The sequence below is a fragment of the Lissotriton vulgaris genome, chromosome 5 (assembly GCF_964263255.1).
Source record: "Lissotriton vulgaris chromosome 5, aLisVul1.2, whole genome shotgun sequence".
In the NCBI taxonomy this organism is placed as follows: Eukaryota; Metazoa; Chordata; class Amphibia; order Caudata; family Salamandridae; genus Lissotriton; species Lissotriton vulgaris.
The window spans coordinates 1,121,741,658-1,121,756,322 of NC_141693.1; the positions used below are offsets into that span (position 1 = coordinate 1,121,741,658).

The window sequence follows — 14,665 nt, forward strand, 5'->3', positions numbered from 1 at the left end:
CTGCAGGTGGTAGAATGTCCAGAGATAGTGCCAGGTCAGATGAAACCACAGGGGCCAGATCCTCTATTCTTCTTCCATTGGCTCTTGATCCGACGCCGGGTAAGGTGAAGTCGAAGGTCATGGCGACCTGCTTTTTAACATGGGGCGGCAAGATTTGTTCCTGCTCTTTTCCTTATGCTTCATAAGAGAGGTTTTTGACTAAGGTGGTGACCGGTGTCTTCCACAGTGTAGGTCTTCGCTCACTCTTGCCATGAACATCTTGGGCTAGCATTTCTTGATTGCTTTAAGGAGCATCTTTTGACATGACACATAGTGCCAGCGTCAAACGAGGCGGTCAGACCGTAGGCACCACAAGCAGCTGTTGTGAGGGTCTGTAATGGACATCTGTCTGTCACAGACTCAACAAAGTTTGAATCCTGACTGCTTAGGAAAACTGCACATAATTGTGATTTTCGAAAAAAAAAAATTAACAACCTCAACACTCCTGAGTAGAAGCTAAGGAATCTGTTGATGATGAGGAAAAAAGGGAACTGACGTCATGACGCCAAAAGAGAGATTTATGACTCCAGTGATGTCACAAGGTGTCAAATACAGTGTAAGGTGGATTCAGCGCCAGGAGTCAATCTATTTTTGAACCGGAGGGAGTGCCCAAACACTGGGATGTGCGCATTTTTAATGTTCACACACATCTAAAGTCATTTATCTGGCGTAGACGGACGGTTACGCTACCAGTTGGAGCACCTTTAAACCCACTTGAACGTATTTGTGAAGATTTAATTTCACCTTTTCTACTAAACACGCAGTGCATAGCCTATTCTACCATTTGACAATAGGCACAGGGCCCACATATGGACATCCCAGTAGCTCCGAATGTTTGCAAGAGTCTCAGGCACGGTCAATTACGCTTGCTCCATTTAAGTAGATTATTTTTTGCCCACTGAGCAACCCCAGACAGGGAGTAATTATATCCAACTCAGCTTTGGTGCCAAAAGCAGATCTGTGATTGTGTCTGCTCCATCATGCTGTAGAAAATCTCAGTATTGTTAAGGGTCCCTTCTGCACGGTGGGGGTTTCCTTTATCCTGCTTCCTCTTTTTTGGAACAGGAATTCCTCTGCTTAGTAGTTGTTGCATTCACAGCCTCGGTCAGCACAAGTATCTTTGTGAATATGCAAAGGATGGACCATAGTATTGCCACCAAAGATTTGTGTTATGGATGTGACTTGCCGAGATCCAATATGTTGATTATACAGACCAATGGCATTTTGACAGATGCTACAGAGGCACAAATCCTACTGCAGGATGCTTGTTTACCACAAGGAGGCGATGTGGTCTAATCGCCTTAGCTGCAGACAATGGAAATGGGGATCCAGGTCTGAGTTCTGGCATTGCATCAATAACCTGTGATTTTGGGCAAAGTACTTACCCGCCCTGTGGTAAAAAAAAAATAATCTGACCTTGTGTAATGTGATCTGGTGCTCATGTAAAGCACTCTGCTGCCTTAGGCCAAGTTTTTCAGTCACTCACTGTCTGCCATACTATCACTGACCTGGAAGCAGTGCCTCGTTCTTGAGAATGTACACAGTCTTAGGACATGATCTCAAACTGAGCTGGATAGTATCAATGGAATGTAAGACACATTTTGATACCCTGATTGTAACTGTATAATAGGCTTTGCAATCTCAATTGATGCAATTACACTGTAAACCATATGCAATTGCTTGTATACAGCTCCAAACTGTATCGTTAACATATAATAGAATAGAATATAATAAGCACAAGTATAGTGAATAGCATTATGAAATGTGCGGTCTGTATACTAACAAAAAAACAGGACCTTCAACCAACATACAAAACTTTAACCTGCAAAAGGTTCTGCTTACCTTTATTAACTTAGGCGAATTCTGGAAGTCAGTAGGACAGGGGATTTGCAAAAGACTTGCTGTAGTCATAGAATTTGATTACTGATTGATTGGCTAGTAATGTGTGAAAAGAAGTGGCTTGGTGGCTGGGTCAAAGGAAATATTGGTCAAAGGAAATAAATACTGGTGCTTTTTAAGTTCTGATAAAGGAACATTATCAGCAACCATAGTTTCAGATACTTGCACTTTCAAGAGACTAGAAAGGTGAGGCAGCTGACAACAGAAGACACATGAAAGCATTCACAACCCTGCAATCCACCTAGATAAACATGAGTAATTAATCAAGTGTGGGAAACAGCATATACCAGTCTGAGGAGCACAAGAAGAATGATCCTGTGCTCGTTGACTCACTAAGCTAGATGTCTGTCACAGTTCTGTTCTGGTATTAGTCACTAAGCTGGAGCCATTCTGACATATCTGGACTGGAGTGAGCTGCAAGTAGGAGTACCACCGTTAATCGCAGGGTCAGATAAGAACTGGTCATGGTGGGGTTACTGACAAACAAACAAAGAGGATGCACCCAAAGGTCTGCCTGCCCACCCATTCTATAAGGATCTGCAGGTAGGGAAAGCCGCAATCGTTGAAGGCAGCACTGGGGGTCACGGTTCCCTTCCATGTCCCTTGCACAACCAAGTTCATTGGACCCAGGCAGCTGCACTGACAATCCCGGAGGTCCCCAAGGAGAGCCATCTCTTGGCTACAAGCCACTTAATTGATCAAGAACCCATCGGCCATGAACCCTGCAAGCCAAAGCGCGACCTAAAGATCTTGTCATGGAACATTGCTGGGTTGTCCAGGAACCTGTGCGACAGAAACTGGAGCTCCTTTATCGAGGAGCATGACATCATACTTATGCAGGAAACATGGGCCACCAATATTATACATAGACTTGGGTTCAAAACGTTCTTCAAGGGGGCAATTCCATCATTAAGAGGTAGACCCTCTGGGGGCCTAATAATATGGACAAGTATCTCCCTGGACGTTGTTGTATCACCACTGTATTTTCCCTCTAAAGATATACTAGGTGTTAAGATAACCACGAAAAATATGGGAGATGTATATATGATAAATGTTTATAATAGACCCTCCCCACGAAATAAGGCATCATTGGTTATTGAACAACTCAGTTCTTACTTAGTTAACATAGAGCCGGATTCCAAAATATACATAGGTGGGGACTTCAACTGCCAGTTCGAACCCATAGTGGGGCTCGAAAAATTACTAGAAATAGAAGATAGAGCGCTTGACATCCCCCCCTTAGATAATACAAAACATGTAAAATGTTCAGTGGCTGCTATGCAAATTTATGAACTGACTGTATCGCATGGATTGCGGGCATGTAATGGTCGATTAAACCCGCCAATTTTACTTTTAGTAAAGGTTTGTCTAAATCCCTGATCGATTTTATGCTAATTTCAATAAACCTCTGGTACCTACTGTTGGCCTTCAAGGTTGTGAACAGACCCGAAAGTGACCACTTTCCCTTACAGTTAGGATTATCATCTGACCCTTTTTTGACGCAAGATTGCGGGACGGAAAATGAGAGCGGGGTAGCTGAGGTTGCTATTTCTAATAATAGGAAGGCAATTAAATGGCCCCACATTCTAGCAAAAGAAGAGACACTCATGGGAATCTACAACACCTTCTCAGATATCGTCCCCCAATATGCAAACATAAGGTTGGGATCCCACGAGGTTTTGGAAATGCATTATCACCTAGTGGAATCTCTAACTCCCCTCCTGAGTAAATGTTGTACTACTAAAAAAGTTAATGTAAATAGGCAACTGGAACTAGAAACGCCCTGGTACAACAAACAGTGCAGTATAGCAAAATCGAATCTAATAACTGCAGTGAAATCTAAAGACCAGATGAGGGTTAGAGAGTGTAGGAAAGCTTATAAAACCCTTATGTTTAACGCAAAAAGGGAATGGGACGATCGAACCTGGGAAGACCTTTTGAGTGCAGCTAGGAGACATGATCAATGCACTTTCTGGAATTTAATAGCCAAAAATAACAAAAAAGGCTGTTCCAATAGGGATTTCTTCCTGGATGAAAAGGTTTGGTTTGACCATTTTGTGGGTTTGTATGATGAAGTAGGGTCCTCTGGTGTATATAATGACCCCGGGTTCCTTACTCAGTGCACAACTCCGGTGCAATTTAGTATTAATGAAACTCTCTGTGCTATAAAAGCAGTTAAGGCAGGGAAAGCTCCAGGTCCGGACAAGTTACCTGGCGACTTATTCACCCATAATTTGGAGGTATGGAGCCCGTATATAAACTTCTTGTGCAATTCAATTCTAATGGGCACCCCGATCCCTGAAACATGGAAAGGGGCGGAAATTATAACTATCTATAAAAAAGGGGATCGTTACAATCCAGGGAACTATAGACCGATTAGTTTAATCGATATTTTACAGAAAATTTTGCTAGACATATTTTAAATCGGCTTTTAATATGGATTGATGACTCTGAAATCCTATCTAATTATCAAGCAGGGTTCAGATCCAAGACTAGCACTGTGGACCAAGTGTATAGATTTATGTGTATATGCTGGAAGTATGTTAATATTAAGAAAAGTAGCATATATGTTGCATTTATGGACCTACGCTCTGCGTTCGATCTTGTCCCCCGCCACTTATTATGGGAGTGCCTAAAAAAGATGGGCGTCCCGGACGATTTGTTGGGTAATCTTATAAAATTGCATACAGACAACTTTGCTAAAGTAAGGTGGGGTAGAAATGGAGAACTTACCCGATCCATTCCAGTGAAAAGAGGTGTGAGACAAGGGTGCGTTTTAGCACCAACCCTCTTTTCATTGTTCGTAAATGATATCCCCCACTACTTAGCTCAATGCAATCATGATTCACCCAAATTGTGCAGTGAGGCAGTCACTGCATTACTATTCGCGGATGACACCATCCTCATATCTCAAACTCCGAAAGGCTTGCAAAATCTAATAAACAAATTTAATAGTTATTGTGTAATGAAGGGGTTAGAAATAAATTCATCCAAAACGAAATATATGGCAATTAATCCCTCCAAATCCTTTAAGAAGAACCTGGTCCTAAATAATAACAAACTTGAATATGTGGAGTCATTTGACTATCTGGGCATTAGGCTGGATAGCAGAATGTCTTGGGCGAACCAACTCGACAAAAGCAGGTTAACACTTACACAGAATTCATTGCCCATCTTAAAGATTCATGGTGGGAGTACATCTAAAGCTATTACACCTGCGATTGACGTGTTCCAAGCAAAAGCCCAATCCGCCGCCCTGTATGGGGCCGAAATTTGGGGGCCTTATTCTAAAAAAACATTTGACGTTGTAGAAAACAAGTTTTTCAGACGCCTACTTAGACTGCCCCTAAGAACACCTTTGGTGTCATTCTACCTAGACATTGATGTAAAGCGCACTGATTTCTTGTGTTTTTTGCGACCACTGCTTTATTGGGTGCGATTATGGTCCACCCCGGAACTAAGTAACTATAGAGCAGGCTTATTGGAAATTATGGAATTAGATTCATTTAACACAATTAAGTGGCTGAGACATGTATCTTACTGGTTTACAGTAATAGGTCTATCACATTACTGGGAAACACCAGCCGTATCTATCACCTTGCCTAATAGTTGTAAGATCCAGGTAAAATCTGCCTACTGGAACTATGTGAATAATCATATATATATGAACGTGCCACTGGACAACTAACGTCCACATTTTTGCAATTTAAGGATCTTCCGTCATTTGAACTTTTTATGGACGAAATTGAGCCACCCCTGGCTAAATCTGTCTTCCTCAAATTCAGATATGGAGTGTTGCAGATTAAATCAAATTCCTGCCGGTGGGGAGGAGTAAGTAAAGATCCTCATTGTATTTCATGTGTATTAAACCAGAAAGAAGATGAGGCTCATATCCTCTTCTTCTGTCCACTATATGTTAAATCTCGAAAAAAATGGATCATGCCTCTATGTAAAAATATGGGGACACGTTCATTTAAAGAGGCAGAACGCATATTTAGATCCTCTAACAGTAGGCTATTAGTGTTTGGTCTGAGTAGGTTTCTCCATGGTGTTTGTATAATCAGAAAGAAGCTTGGATTACCATTCTAGGATTAATTGATTTTAATATTAGTCTTTTAATATTTTTATTATTGTATTTAACTGTTTTTAAAGAAACTTAAAAAAAAAAAAAAAGTTGATTGAACTAGTCGAGTATAAACCCTGGTATGTATATCCCCCTTAAAAACCCATGATTAATGAATATGCCCAGAACTGCACTTTGTCCAATCAGCGCTTTTGTACAATATGAATGTTTGTAAAGTTTTTACTCATTGTAACAAATTTTTATTTTATGAAAAAGTATGTGTATTATATGTATGTTGGCTTAATGACAAAAATGTCGAATAAAAGCTTTTACTACTACTACTACTACTACAAGTAGGAGTACCATCATTTTGTGGTGACACCCTCTAAAAAAAATTAAAAGCTGGTGTGCTGTGTGTAAAAGGTGAAGGAAGAAAAACACTGCTACACACTGCACTATATTGGAAATATATAGCCAGTTATAGTGTAGAAACAGATTGCACTGATACATTACAAGGCACAGACATGTAATTCACTACATCACACTTACTAAATAGCACATGATTGGCCAGGTTGGAGATGAGTTGCCTTCTGTACGGTTCATCTGTCAGGTCTCTGGAATTTGCCAGTTCCGCTTCACCATTATCCACCACATCATTAGGTCTACAATAACAGAGCAGACCACATCAAGATTTTATGTGGCCAATAATGTGAGATCCTTGAGAACAAATACAGACTTTGACAGAAAACCAATGCACCCTAAATAAACTACTGAGGTTTAAAACAGAGGCAAATCCAAAACATGGTATATTAGCTGTAAATACAACACTATTCTTTTCAGCTAAGGAGAGTCAGGTACCAAATGCACAGACCAACACAGAGGCTGACAGACAAAAATAGAGACAGTCCCACACAACAAACTTTGGTCAACAAGTAAACAAGCAAGCACTGAGAAGGAATAATGGACAAAGAGATGGATGGACAAATGGGTGGTTGCTAGGCATATAGATGTGTGCTTCAGCTTCTTGTCCACTTAATCTTAACTATTCTGCTCAGACAATCGCCTGGTGATGTATAGGTGATGGTGCTTAAAATGCCATTGACCCCTCCTTTGAGAAATCACTTTTATCAAGTGGAAATATACTTGTGTGTTCATGCTAATCCAATCCTGCACTCTCTGAAGCAATCATCTCTAGATACGAACAGAGTACCCTCTTTATACCCATTCCTTCAGTGACCTCTTTAGTACAATAACAAAGGTTTTACTGTCAATAGGTACTTTAAGTTCTTCAGTACTGGAGAAAGGCACACGTAGGTTTGTCAGATCGTTATGTACACCACGAACTATGCACCCAGTCCTGCGCTTTCCCTGCGAACATCACCTACCAGATTCATAGGTTATTATTAAATAAAATGTTGCAATTCCCAGAATGCACAGATATACAATATGAAATTCCAGGACCAAAACTGGATGTTCAACTTACAGAGAGCATGCTAGCAATTCTACTGCAGCCTGCAATTGTTAAATTTCCATATTTCTACTTACATTTAAAGTAAACGTATTTTGGCTTACACGAACAAAGTGGGGAAAATTCACCACCCAAAACTTTCCTTAAATTATTTCTGCTATCAGCATATTTTTTCTTGCTGACAAGTGGATCCTCATAATAAATTTGTGCTAAGGGACAAACAGAGTAAAATACTGCCCTGTTGTTATTGCCAGACTTAAAGTATAGGTGTGGCTCAATTAGGCATTACAAAAAGTCTGCCTTAAATTGGTCCATCTACAAATTGGACTTTATCTCTACTAGCAGCAATAGACCACCAACATCATAGATTTTAACAACATGTGATAATGTTAAACTCAATTCCCTAGAGATGGAGCTTGCATGGTTGTCTGCATCAGCCAATCACAAAACAGTCAATCCACAAACCAAACTCAAAGTCTTAGCTTGAATATTATCTGCAGTGACCATGTGCCATTGAAAGAAATGTAGAAGTTTTGCAACTGAGCAGTTTAGTTACATTTTCGGAAGGATTACAATTCACAGAGTAGATTAAAACAAGCCTGACCTAACAGCTGCATAGGATTGTTGCAAAGTTACTGCCTAGTCTGATCAAACATCCACAGCATAAGGCAATTTTAATCCTGAAAACGTTCAACAGTGTTTTATGATGGAATCAGAGAGGGGGTATCTGTTACACCATAAACACTAGCAAGCTATGACTCAAAAACTAAGGTACAAACAGAACAACATATAATTGCCACCTCCCACTTATCCAGTATGGGACGTTTTCTACCACAATCCATGTATCTCAGCCCTCTTATCTTCTCTTTCCTTTTAACTCTGCCTGCCCTATCACACAATCTCGTTGCAAACTCAGACTCTCTCATCCCTTTCTTTTGGCTCTCGAATTTCTTCAACAAGTACACCATACCAAACGTCCTGTCATGTTTCTTTACCAAACTCTTTCCACAGTTAATGACATGCCTTAGCAAACAAGCAAGCCACAGAACGCCCATATTTACCCACATTACACTGAGACCAAATTAAAGTTAAAAAAATAAAATAAAAGCAAAAACACTGCGGAAAGTGAGATTGCCAAATCCCGAAATCTGAACAAGCTCAAGAACAAAATGTTCAGGGAAACTATAATAAAATAGGCAAATAAGAATGACATCAAGCCAGACTGGACATCCCTTGAATAACTATGCACTCTTAACTCGCTAACAAGGAGTCTACAACCATATTCCAAGTTCACCTTGAACCTAGGCCACTCCATAATGTTCTGCTACAATAAAAACTTCAGTCTTGCTCCAAACTGTAGCCAGACTTTCCAGAGATTGCACACTCCATAGATGCACTTCAACATGTCAAACACTTCCACTATAAGTGTTAGGCAGCTCTAATACATTTTCCTTGATGTCTTTAATCCTCACAACCTCTCACGCTACCTCTTTTCAATGCCCAAAGCACCCCCTCATCTTGTGCCTTCCAGGAACCTCATGTAGCACACAGTGCTTTACAAATTTATAATTGTACAACACCTAAGCACTGATTACTAGGTCTCCCGATTTGTCTTTACAACCCTCTCCAAAAACATTATGTGATATGCCTGAGCCAAAAAACCTACAGCCCCACACTTACCTTCCGCCAAACATGCACTTTGGGGGTATGGTTAAGAAGCCAATCTGAAGTAAAAACAATTCAACAGACCTAAAACATCCATACTCAAAATCACCTGCTACACCTGATGGGTACAACGATGCAGGACTGTAGGTACTTCTGTATTACAAAATGGTGTTTAAAATTCAATGGGTTATTCCACAAACTATCTTAAATTTGTTTAATTTCTCAATACTCACACGAGGATTTTGCTCAAACATGCCTTCTCAACACAGTAGCATAAGGATTAGAAACAGTTTTATTTACAAAACCTTAATATGAAATGCCAATGGATCTATCGGCACACTTCATCACATGAAAAAATAGAGATCTCTTCTGTTTGCCTCCGAAAAGTTGCACTCACAATGTCTTTAAATTCACTGTGCATGAAAAATACTAATGAATGATTTGCAACCAAGAGGGAACATTACCCTTTTCTAATCACTTTTAGCTAAATTTACTTTAACATAATTTAAAAGAAGTTTGGCCAATACAAAATTTTGTTATGGCAGTTTTACTTGATTGCAACAGCAATGTCTCTCACTGGAACAGCGTTTTTGTAGGCAAATTTTCCTAATGCCTGTCTTACCTTGAAGAGAGTATCGCAGGCAGCAGAACATGTTCCAATGAAAGGAGATTGGGCACCGGCTTTTGCCTTTGGCTGTCCAGGTACTCCTACAAAATGAATGCTCAACATTAAAACGTAAACTGGTGTTTCCTAAAGCATTTGTCACACTCTAAAATATGGTAAGTAATTGGAAGGACAAAGACTGGTTTACAAAGAAACTACAAGCTAATGAGTAGGTGAGCTAAAAAGCACCAAAAATAAAGGGTATTTTCACTTCATTACATGGTTAGTACCAGGGAAAATGTTCAGTCTACCCCACAACAGACACAGAACGGGTAAGCTCTCATGATTTGTGTGCAAATCCACCAGGTTTCAAATGTGCCGGGAAAGAGCAGGGGGCTGAGGATCAACAGACAATCAGGGATGCATATATCCTTTATGCGGCCATTGTATTATAATTAATTTATTAAATGCAAACAGGGCGGGACAAATCAAGCTTCTAGGCACCAAACAAATGTTTATATACTTACATATAGCACCACAAATCAACAAATTGTGAACCATTACATTTCCCCATAATCTTATGTTAAACTAATAGGAAAACCAGAATCCAGGTAGATCTCATTCTTATCATTGGTTAAAATTCTTCCATTTAAGTTTAAATATAACTATGAAAATAACTATCACGTTTCATATCAAATTCATGGTATGCCACACTTACTTGCCTGCTCGAGTCAAACCACAAATTGGGAAACCATGAAAACATATTTCGTATTGTTGCAACTAATTAAGTGAGAACCTTAAGCTAGCAAGACTGGTTTGGAATGTGTAGCCATTAAAATCAGGTTTCCCACTTGCTTAAATTCAAACAAGACCAATGAATGGCAATTCGAGATTAAGATAACTATCTATATGTAATCATCAGCCATTTCTCTTGAGCAGAACTGCTGAGTTGCAATGAATGTGCATGCACACCGCAAAATCTCACGTCCTCCTCCCATGTGCCAGGAACGGACTTTGCCAAGGACTGACACACAGTCATTAGTGAAGAGTTAGGAGTGTGTTTCTAGCTCTCTAAATAGATTGGTCTTCTTGATGTTGGGCCATATTAGAGTACATGAAAGAGTAAAACTTCTGTAGTTTGCTTTTGCATATTCTTACATGCCTTTACTAAACTAGGGCCAAAACGTCTATAATGGAAATATTAAAGGAAGATACAATTAGTAAATATAAGAAAGACTGTGTCCTCTTGGCACTTTGAATAGGGAGTTGGACATTTCAGGTCAGATTCATTTACGAGTACTCCTGTAGCACTACTTCCCATACTCTCAAATGTTTGTGAATAGGCCCCTTTTCTCTCCTTACAATAGAATGAGCCCCGTCTATATATTCTGTTATCACTGCTGGACAAGAGCCTGAGCTGTGCTGTATAAAGATGCATAAATACATATACCTTATTTTTCTGTGAAAAAGTAAAACCGTCCATTGGCATACCATGGCCCCCTTTGTTTTACACACCTGATTCTCACTGGCAGGCAGTATGAAGCAGTCTGAGCTTCTATAAAACACTTCGCTTCTATTTGGGACAATGTGTGTCAAATAAAACCAATTCAGTCAACAAATGATTGCTGGGAACAAATGCTATGTCCCACATTTAATGTACATATGTTGTGAATTACTGTATAAAGGGCACAGATATTCTTGTATAACTTCGTCTGAAAAAGTGTTTACTATTTTGAGAAACACCATTCGGATGGGTGAAAATATCCATGCTTTTTGTTTTCCAGAGTACTGTAATACTGAAGTGGACACCATAGGCCAGCCTAAATGATCTCAGAACTGGCAAATGAATGCATTCTATTTTCCCTTTTTTTACAATTGAACCTGAAAAGCTTCAAAGCTAGAAGTGGCCAAAGCCAGGAATAAATGCTGCTGGACTTGCTGCAAGCATCAACTTTAATTCCTGAAAGCACTCAAATCTTTATACCAGAGCCCAGGACCAGCTGAGGCTTTCAGATTCACCACAGTTGAACAAGTTACTAACCTTCGGTAATGCCTTTTCTGGTGAAGACTATCTAACCGCAAATTGCTCAACTTCCAATATTCCAAGGCATGAGACTGGATCTGGAAAATCTTGAGCAGTACCTCTGCGAGCTGATGGGTGATCTTGATTTGCCCGTGTCACAAGTAACATCAAAGTGCCCGTATACACGCCACCCTGGCACGCTAACATTATTTTGTCTTGTGACTATTTCTGTGGCAACAACGCGGACCCACGTAAAAAATAATGTTTCACCAGTGTGCAACATTCAATGTGAACTTTCAGATGAAGAGCTTAGTTCGCATGTCAGCCAGGAGAAGAGGGTTGCTGAGGAAACTGCAGTTAAAGTATCTACCAGAAAAAGGGATTACCGAAGTTAAGTGATTTGTTCATGTGATCAAGACTTCTAAACACAGATTCCTCACCCTAGAATAGATACCCAAGCAATACCTACCCAGAGGTGGGGCTGCGAAATGGCTCAATCTAAAAAATCCTAGATGATCGACTTGACTGCTCAAGCAGTAGTGACTCTTAAACATGTGGAGGGACGCCCATGTTGCGGCTTGGCAGATATCCAGGACAGGTACCCTGCATGCCAACACAGTAGCAGTGACGTTAGCCCTGCTTGAATGGCCCTCAAGCCCTCAGGAGGTGGTTTCCTAGTTAATTCATAGCTGGATGTAGAGTAGAATATATAAGAGATTGTCTGCTTCTGTAGTTTCACCCTTATTCGATCAGATAAACCAGACTAAGAGCTGAGCTTCCTCTCAATTGTCTGGTTCGATCAGTGTAAAAAGAGTGCTCCTTTCGGGTCTAGACAATGAAGTCTCTCCTCCTCCTTTTTGGAAGGATGAGGCGAAGCGAAAAAACTAGCATAGTGATGCTCTAACCGACAGGAAATGGGGTGGCAACTTTCGGCAGGAGAGAGGCAAGAGTCAGAAGAAGCAGTTTCTCAGGGAAAAAGCTTGTATAGAGGGTGAAGCAAGAGCGCTTGAAGCTCGCTGACCCTAATGACAGGTATAATGGACACTAGAACAACTGCTTTAATAGTAAAGAGCTGCAGAGAACAGCTGTGTAGAGAGCTGGGAGGGAGGGTCACATGAGAAATGCGGCAGCCAGGTTAAGCAAATATTGGGGCATCACAAAAGGATTTGGAAGGAACTAGTGTTGCAAACCTTTCAGAAAACGAGTCATACCAGGTGATCTGAACAGGAACTGTTGAACCAGCAATCTCAGGAAAGCCGAATTGGCCGTCAGGCAACCTTTTTACAGTGACCACAGCAAGACCTTGCTGGGTTACAGATGACACAAACCGCAACACCTCTGACAGGGGTGCAGGAACACCAAACCACAAACTTATCCCAAGGGCAGGCGTATACAGTTTTAGTAGAGGGGCATCTGGCTGTCAATATGGCTTCATGTTCCTCAGGAGGAAGACTGATTACCCCCAGCTGTCACCGCTTAATTACCATGCATGAAGGTGGAGAGAGCGCAGGTTTGGTTGTAGGACCTGCCCTGTTGCTGCAACAGGAGGTCCACCTGATGGGTAAACCTGATCGGAGGACAGATGCTCAAGAGGTCGGGATACCATACTCAGTGCCCAATTCAGAGCGACTAAAATGACATGGACCCAATCGGGCCTGAACTTCTTGATAGCTCGAGCAGAAGTGGTATTGGTGGGAAGGCGTACAGAAGTCCTGAATTCCTCTTGATGTATCTCCAAGTGAGAACAGCTTTGGAAACTTCAAAGCAAAGAAGTGCTGAAATTGCATGTTCTCGACAGAGGTGAACAGTTCAAGGCAAGGTTCTTCCCATACACATGTGACGCCTCCAGATGTAGTCGCCATTCGTGATCTGCCAGCATCACCAGCTGAGTTCATTCAGCCTGGCCATCAATGAGCCTGCCAGGTGCTGCACAGATATCCTGGCACTTCAGCCAAGTGCAAAGGCACAGAGCCTCCTGGCACAGGGTGCATGACCTCATCCTGCCAAACGAAACTAGCATCTTGGATTCCCTGTCCGATGGGGTGGAAGGGAATGCATCGCTGAGAGAGGAAGGCTGGGTCTCATGGGGGAGGGAGGTGGTCTCATGCAATCATGAGATGTACAGGAGCTCCTGTGCAAGGTTTGGCTCAGGCCGCTAGGAGAACATCAGTGAGGGCTTCATTGAGTGAGAGCAACAGTTCAGCCAAACCTGCTCCTGGGTGAAGCATCAGTCAAGACATAAGTCTTGACCTAGACTGCTGGCAGCTGCAGGCCAAGGACCTCTGCCACACTGCACATCACAGTGGCGAAGGATGCATCTTCCTCTAAAACAGCACCAGAAGGCAAAACATGCTTTGAGTCGTAGAAGTGTCCAAACTACTGGCATCATCCAGCTCCACCTACCAGTTCTCTTCTGGTTCAGAGACATTTTTTTGAGGATAAAAATTCCTTTTCCTCTCCCCATTCAGGAAGGAAGGGCCTATCTAGACGCTATAAGTCCAGGGATAGGTACAGTCTGGACAGCGCCAGCATCGGTGTCGAACTGTGCTGGCTCAGAGTCAGGGATGGTGATAGGCTTGTTGTGGAACTGCGCGGGTTGCGTCGGGGATGGCAATGGATAGGAAGGAGTCAAGATGGAAGAAGGCACCTGTGATTGCATCATGCTGGGGGTAGATCCAGAGAGTCTTGCTGGTGGTGTGGGCGAGCCCGCAGACGATAACCCAGAAGGGGCACCTCTTGGCTTTGTGGGGCCCAAATGCATGCCAGAGGGAGTTGGTGGCCTAAACATGGTGTGCATGGGGTCATAAAGTTGTTTTAGTTGGGAGGGATCTGCTCTTCTGGGGTGCGGTGGTGGGCTCTAGTAACACAGAGTTTTGATGGGGAATTAGAAGAACGCTTTGACTT

At 41.6% G+C, this 14,665-nt stretch overlaps 1 protein-coding gene across 3 annotated transcripts in view; it reads right to left on the reverse strand.

Annotated features, from left to right (window-relative positions):
• GPAM (glycerol-3-phosphate acyltransferase, mitochondrial) overlaps window positions 1-14,665 on the reverse strand; it is a 232,522-nt gene that overhangs the window by 105,370 nt on the left and 112,487 nt on the right. For all 3 annotated transcript variants that reach the window (XM_086922788.1, XM_086922787.1, XM_086922786.1), the window contains exons 12-13: window positions 9,757-9,842; window positions 6,551-6,663 (exon numbers count right to left, since the gene is read on the reverse strand). In XM_086922788.1, the coding sequence (XP_086778914.1) occupies window positions 6,551-6,663; window positions 9,757-9,842 (199 nt within the window). The remainder of the gene's footprint in view (window positions 1-6,550; window positions 6,664-9,756; window positions 9,843-14,665) is intronic.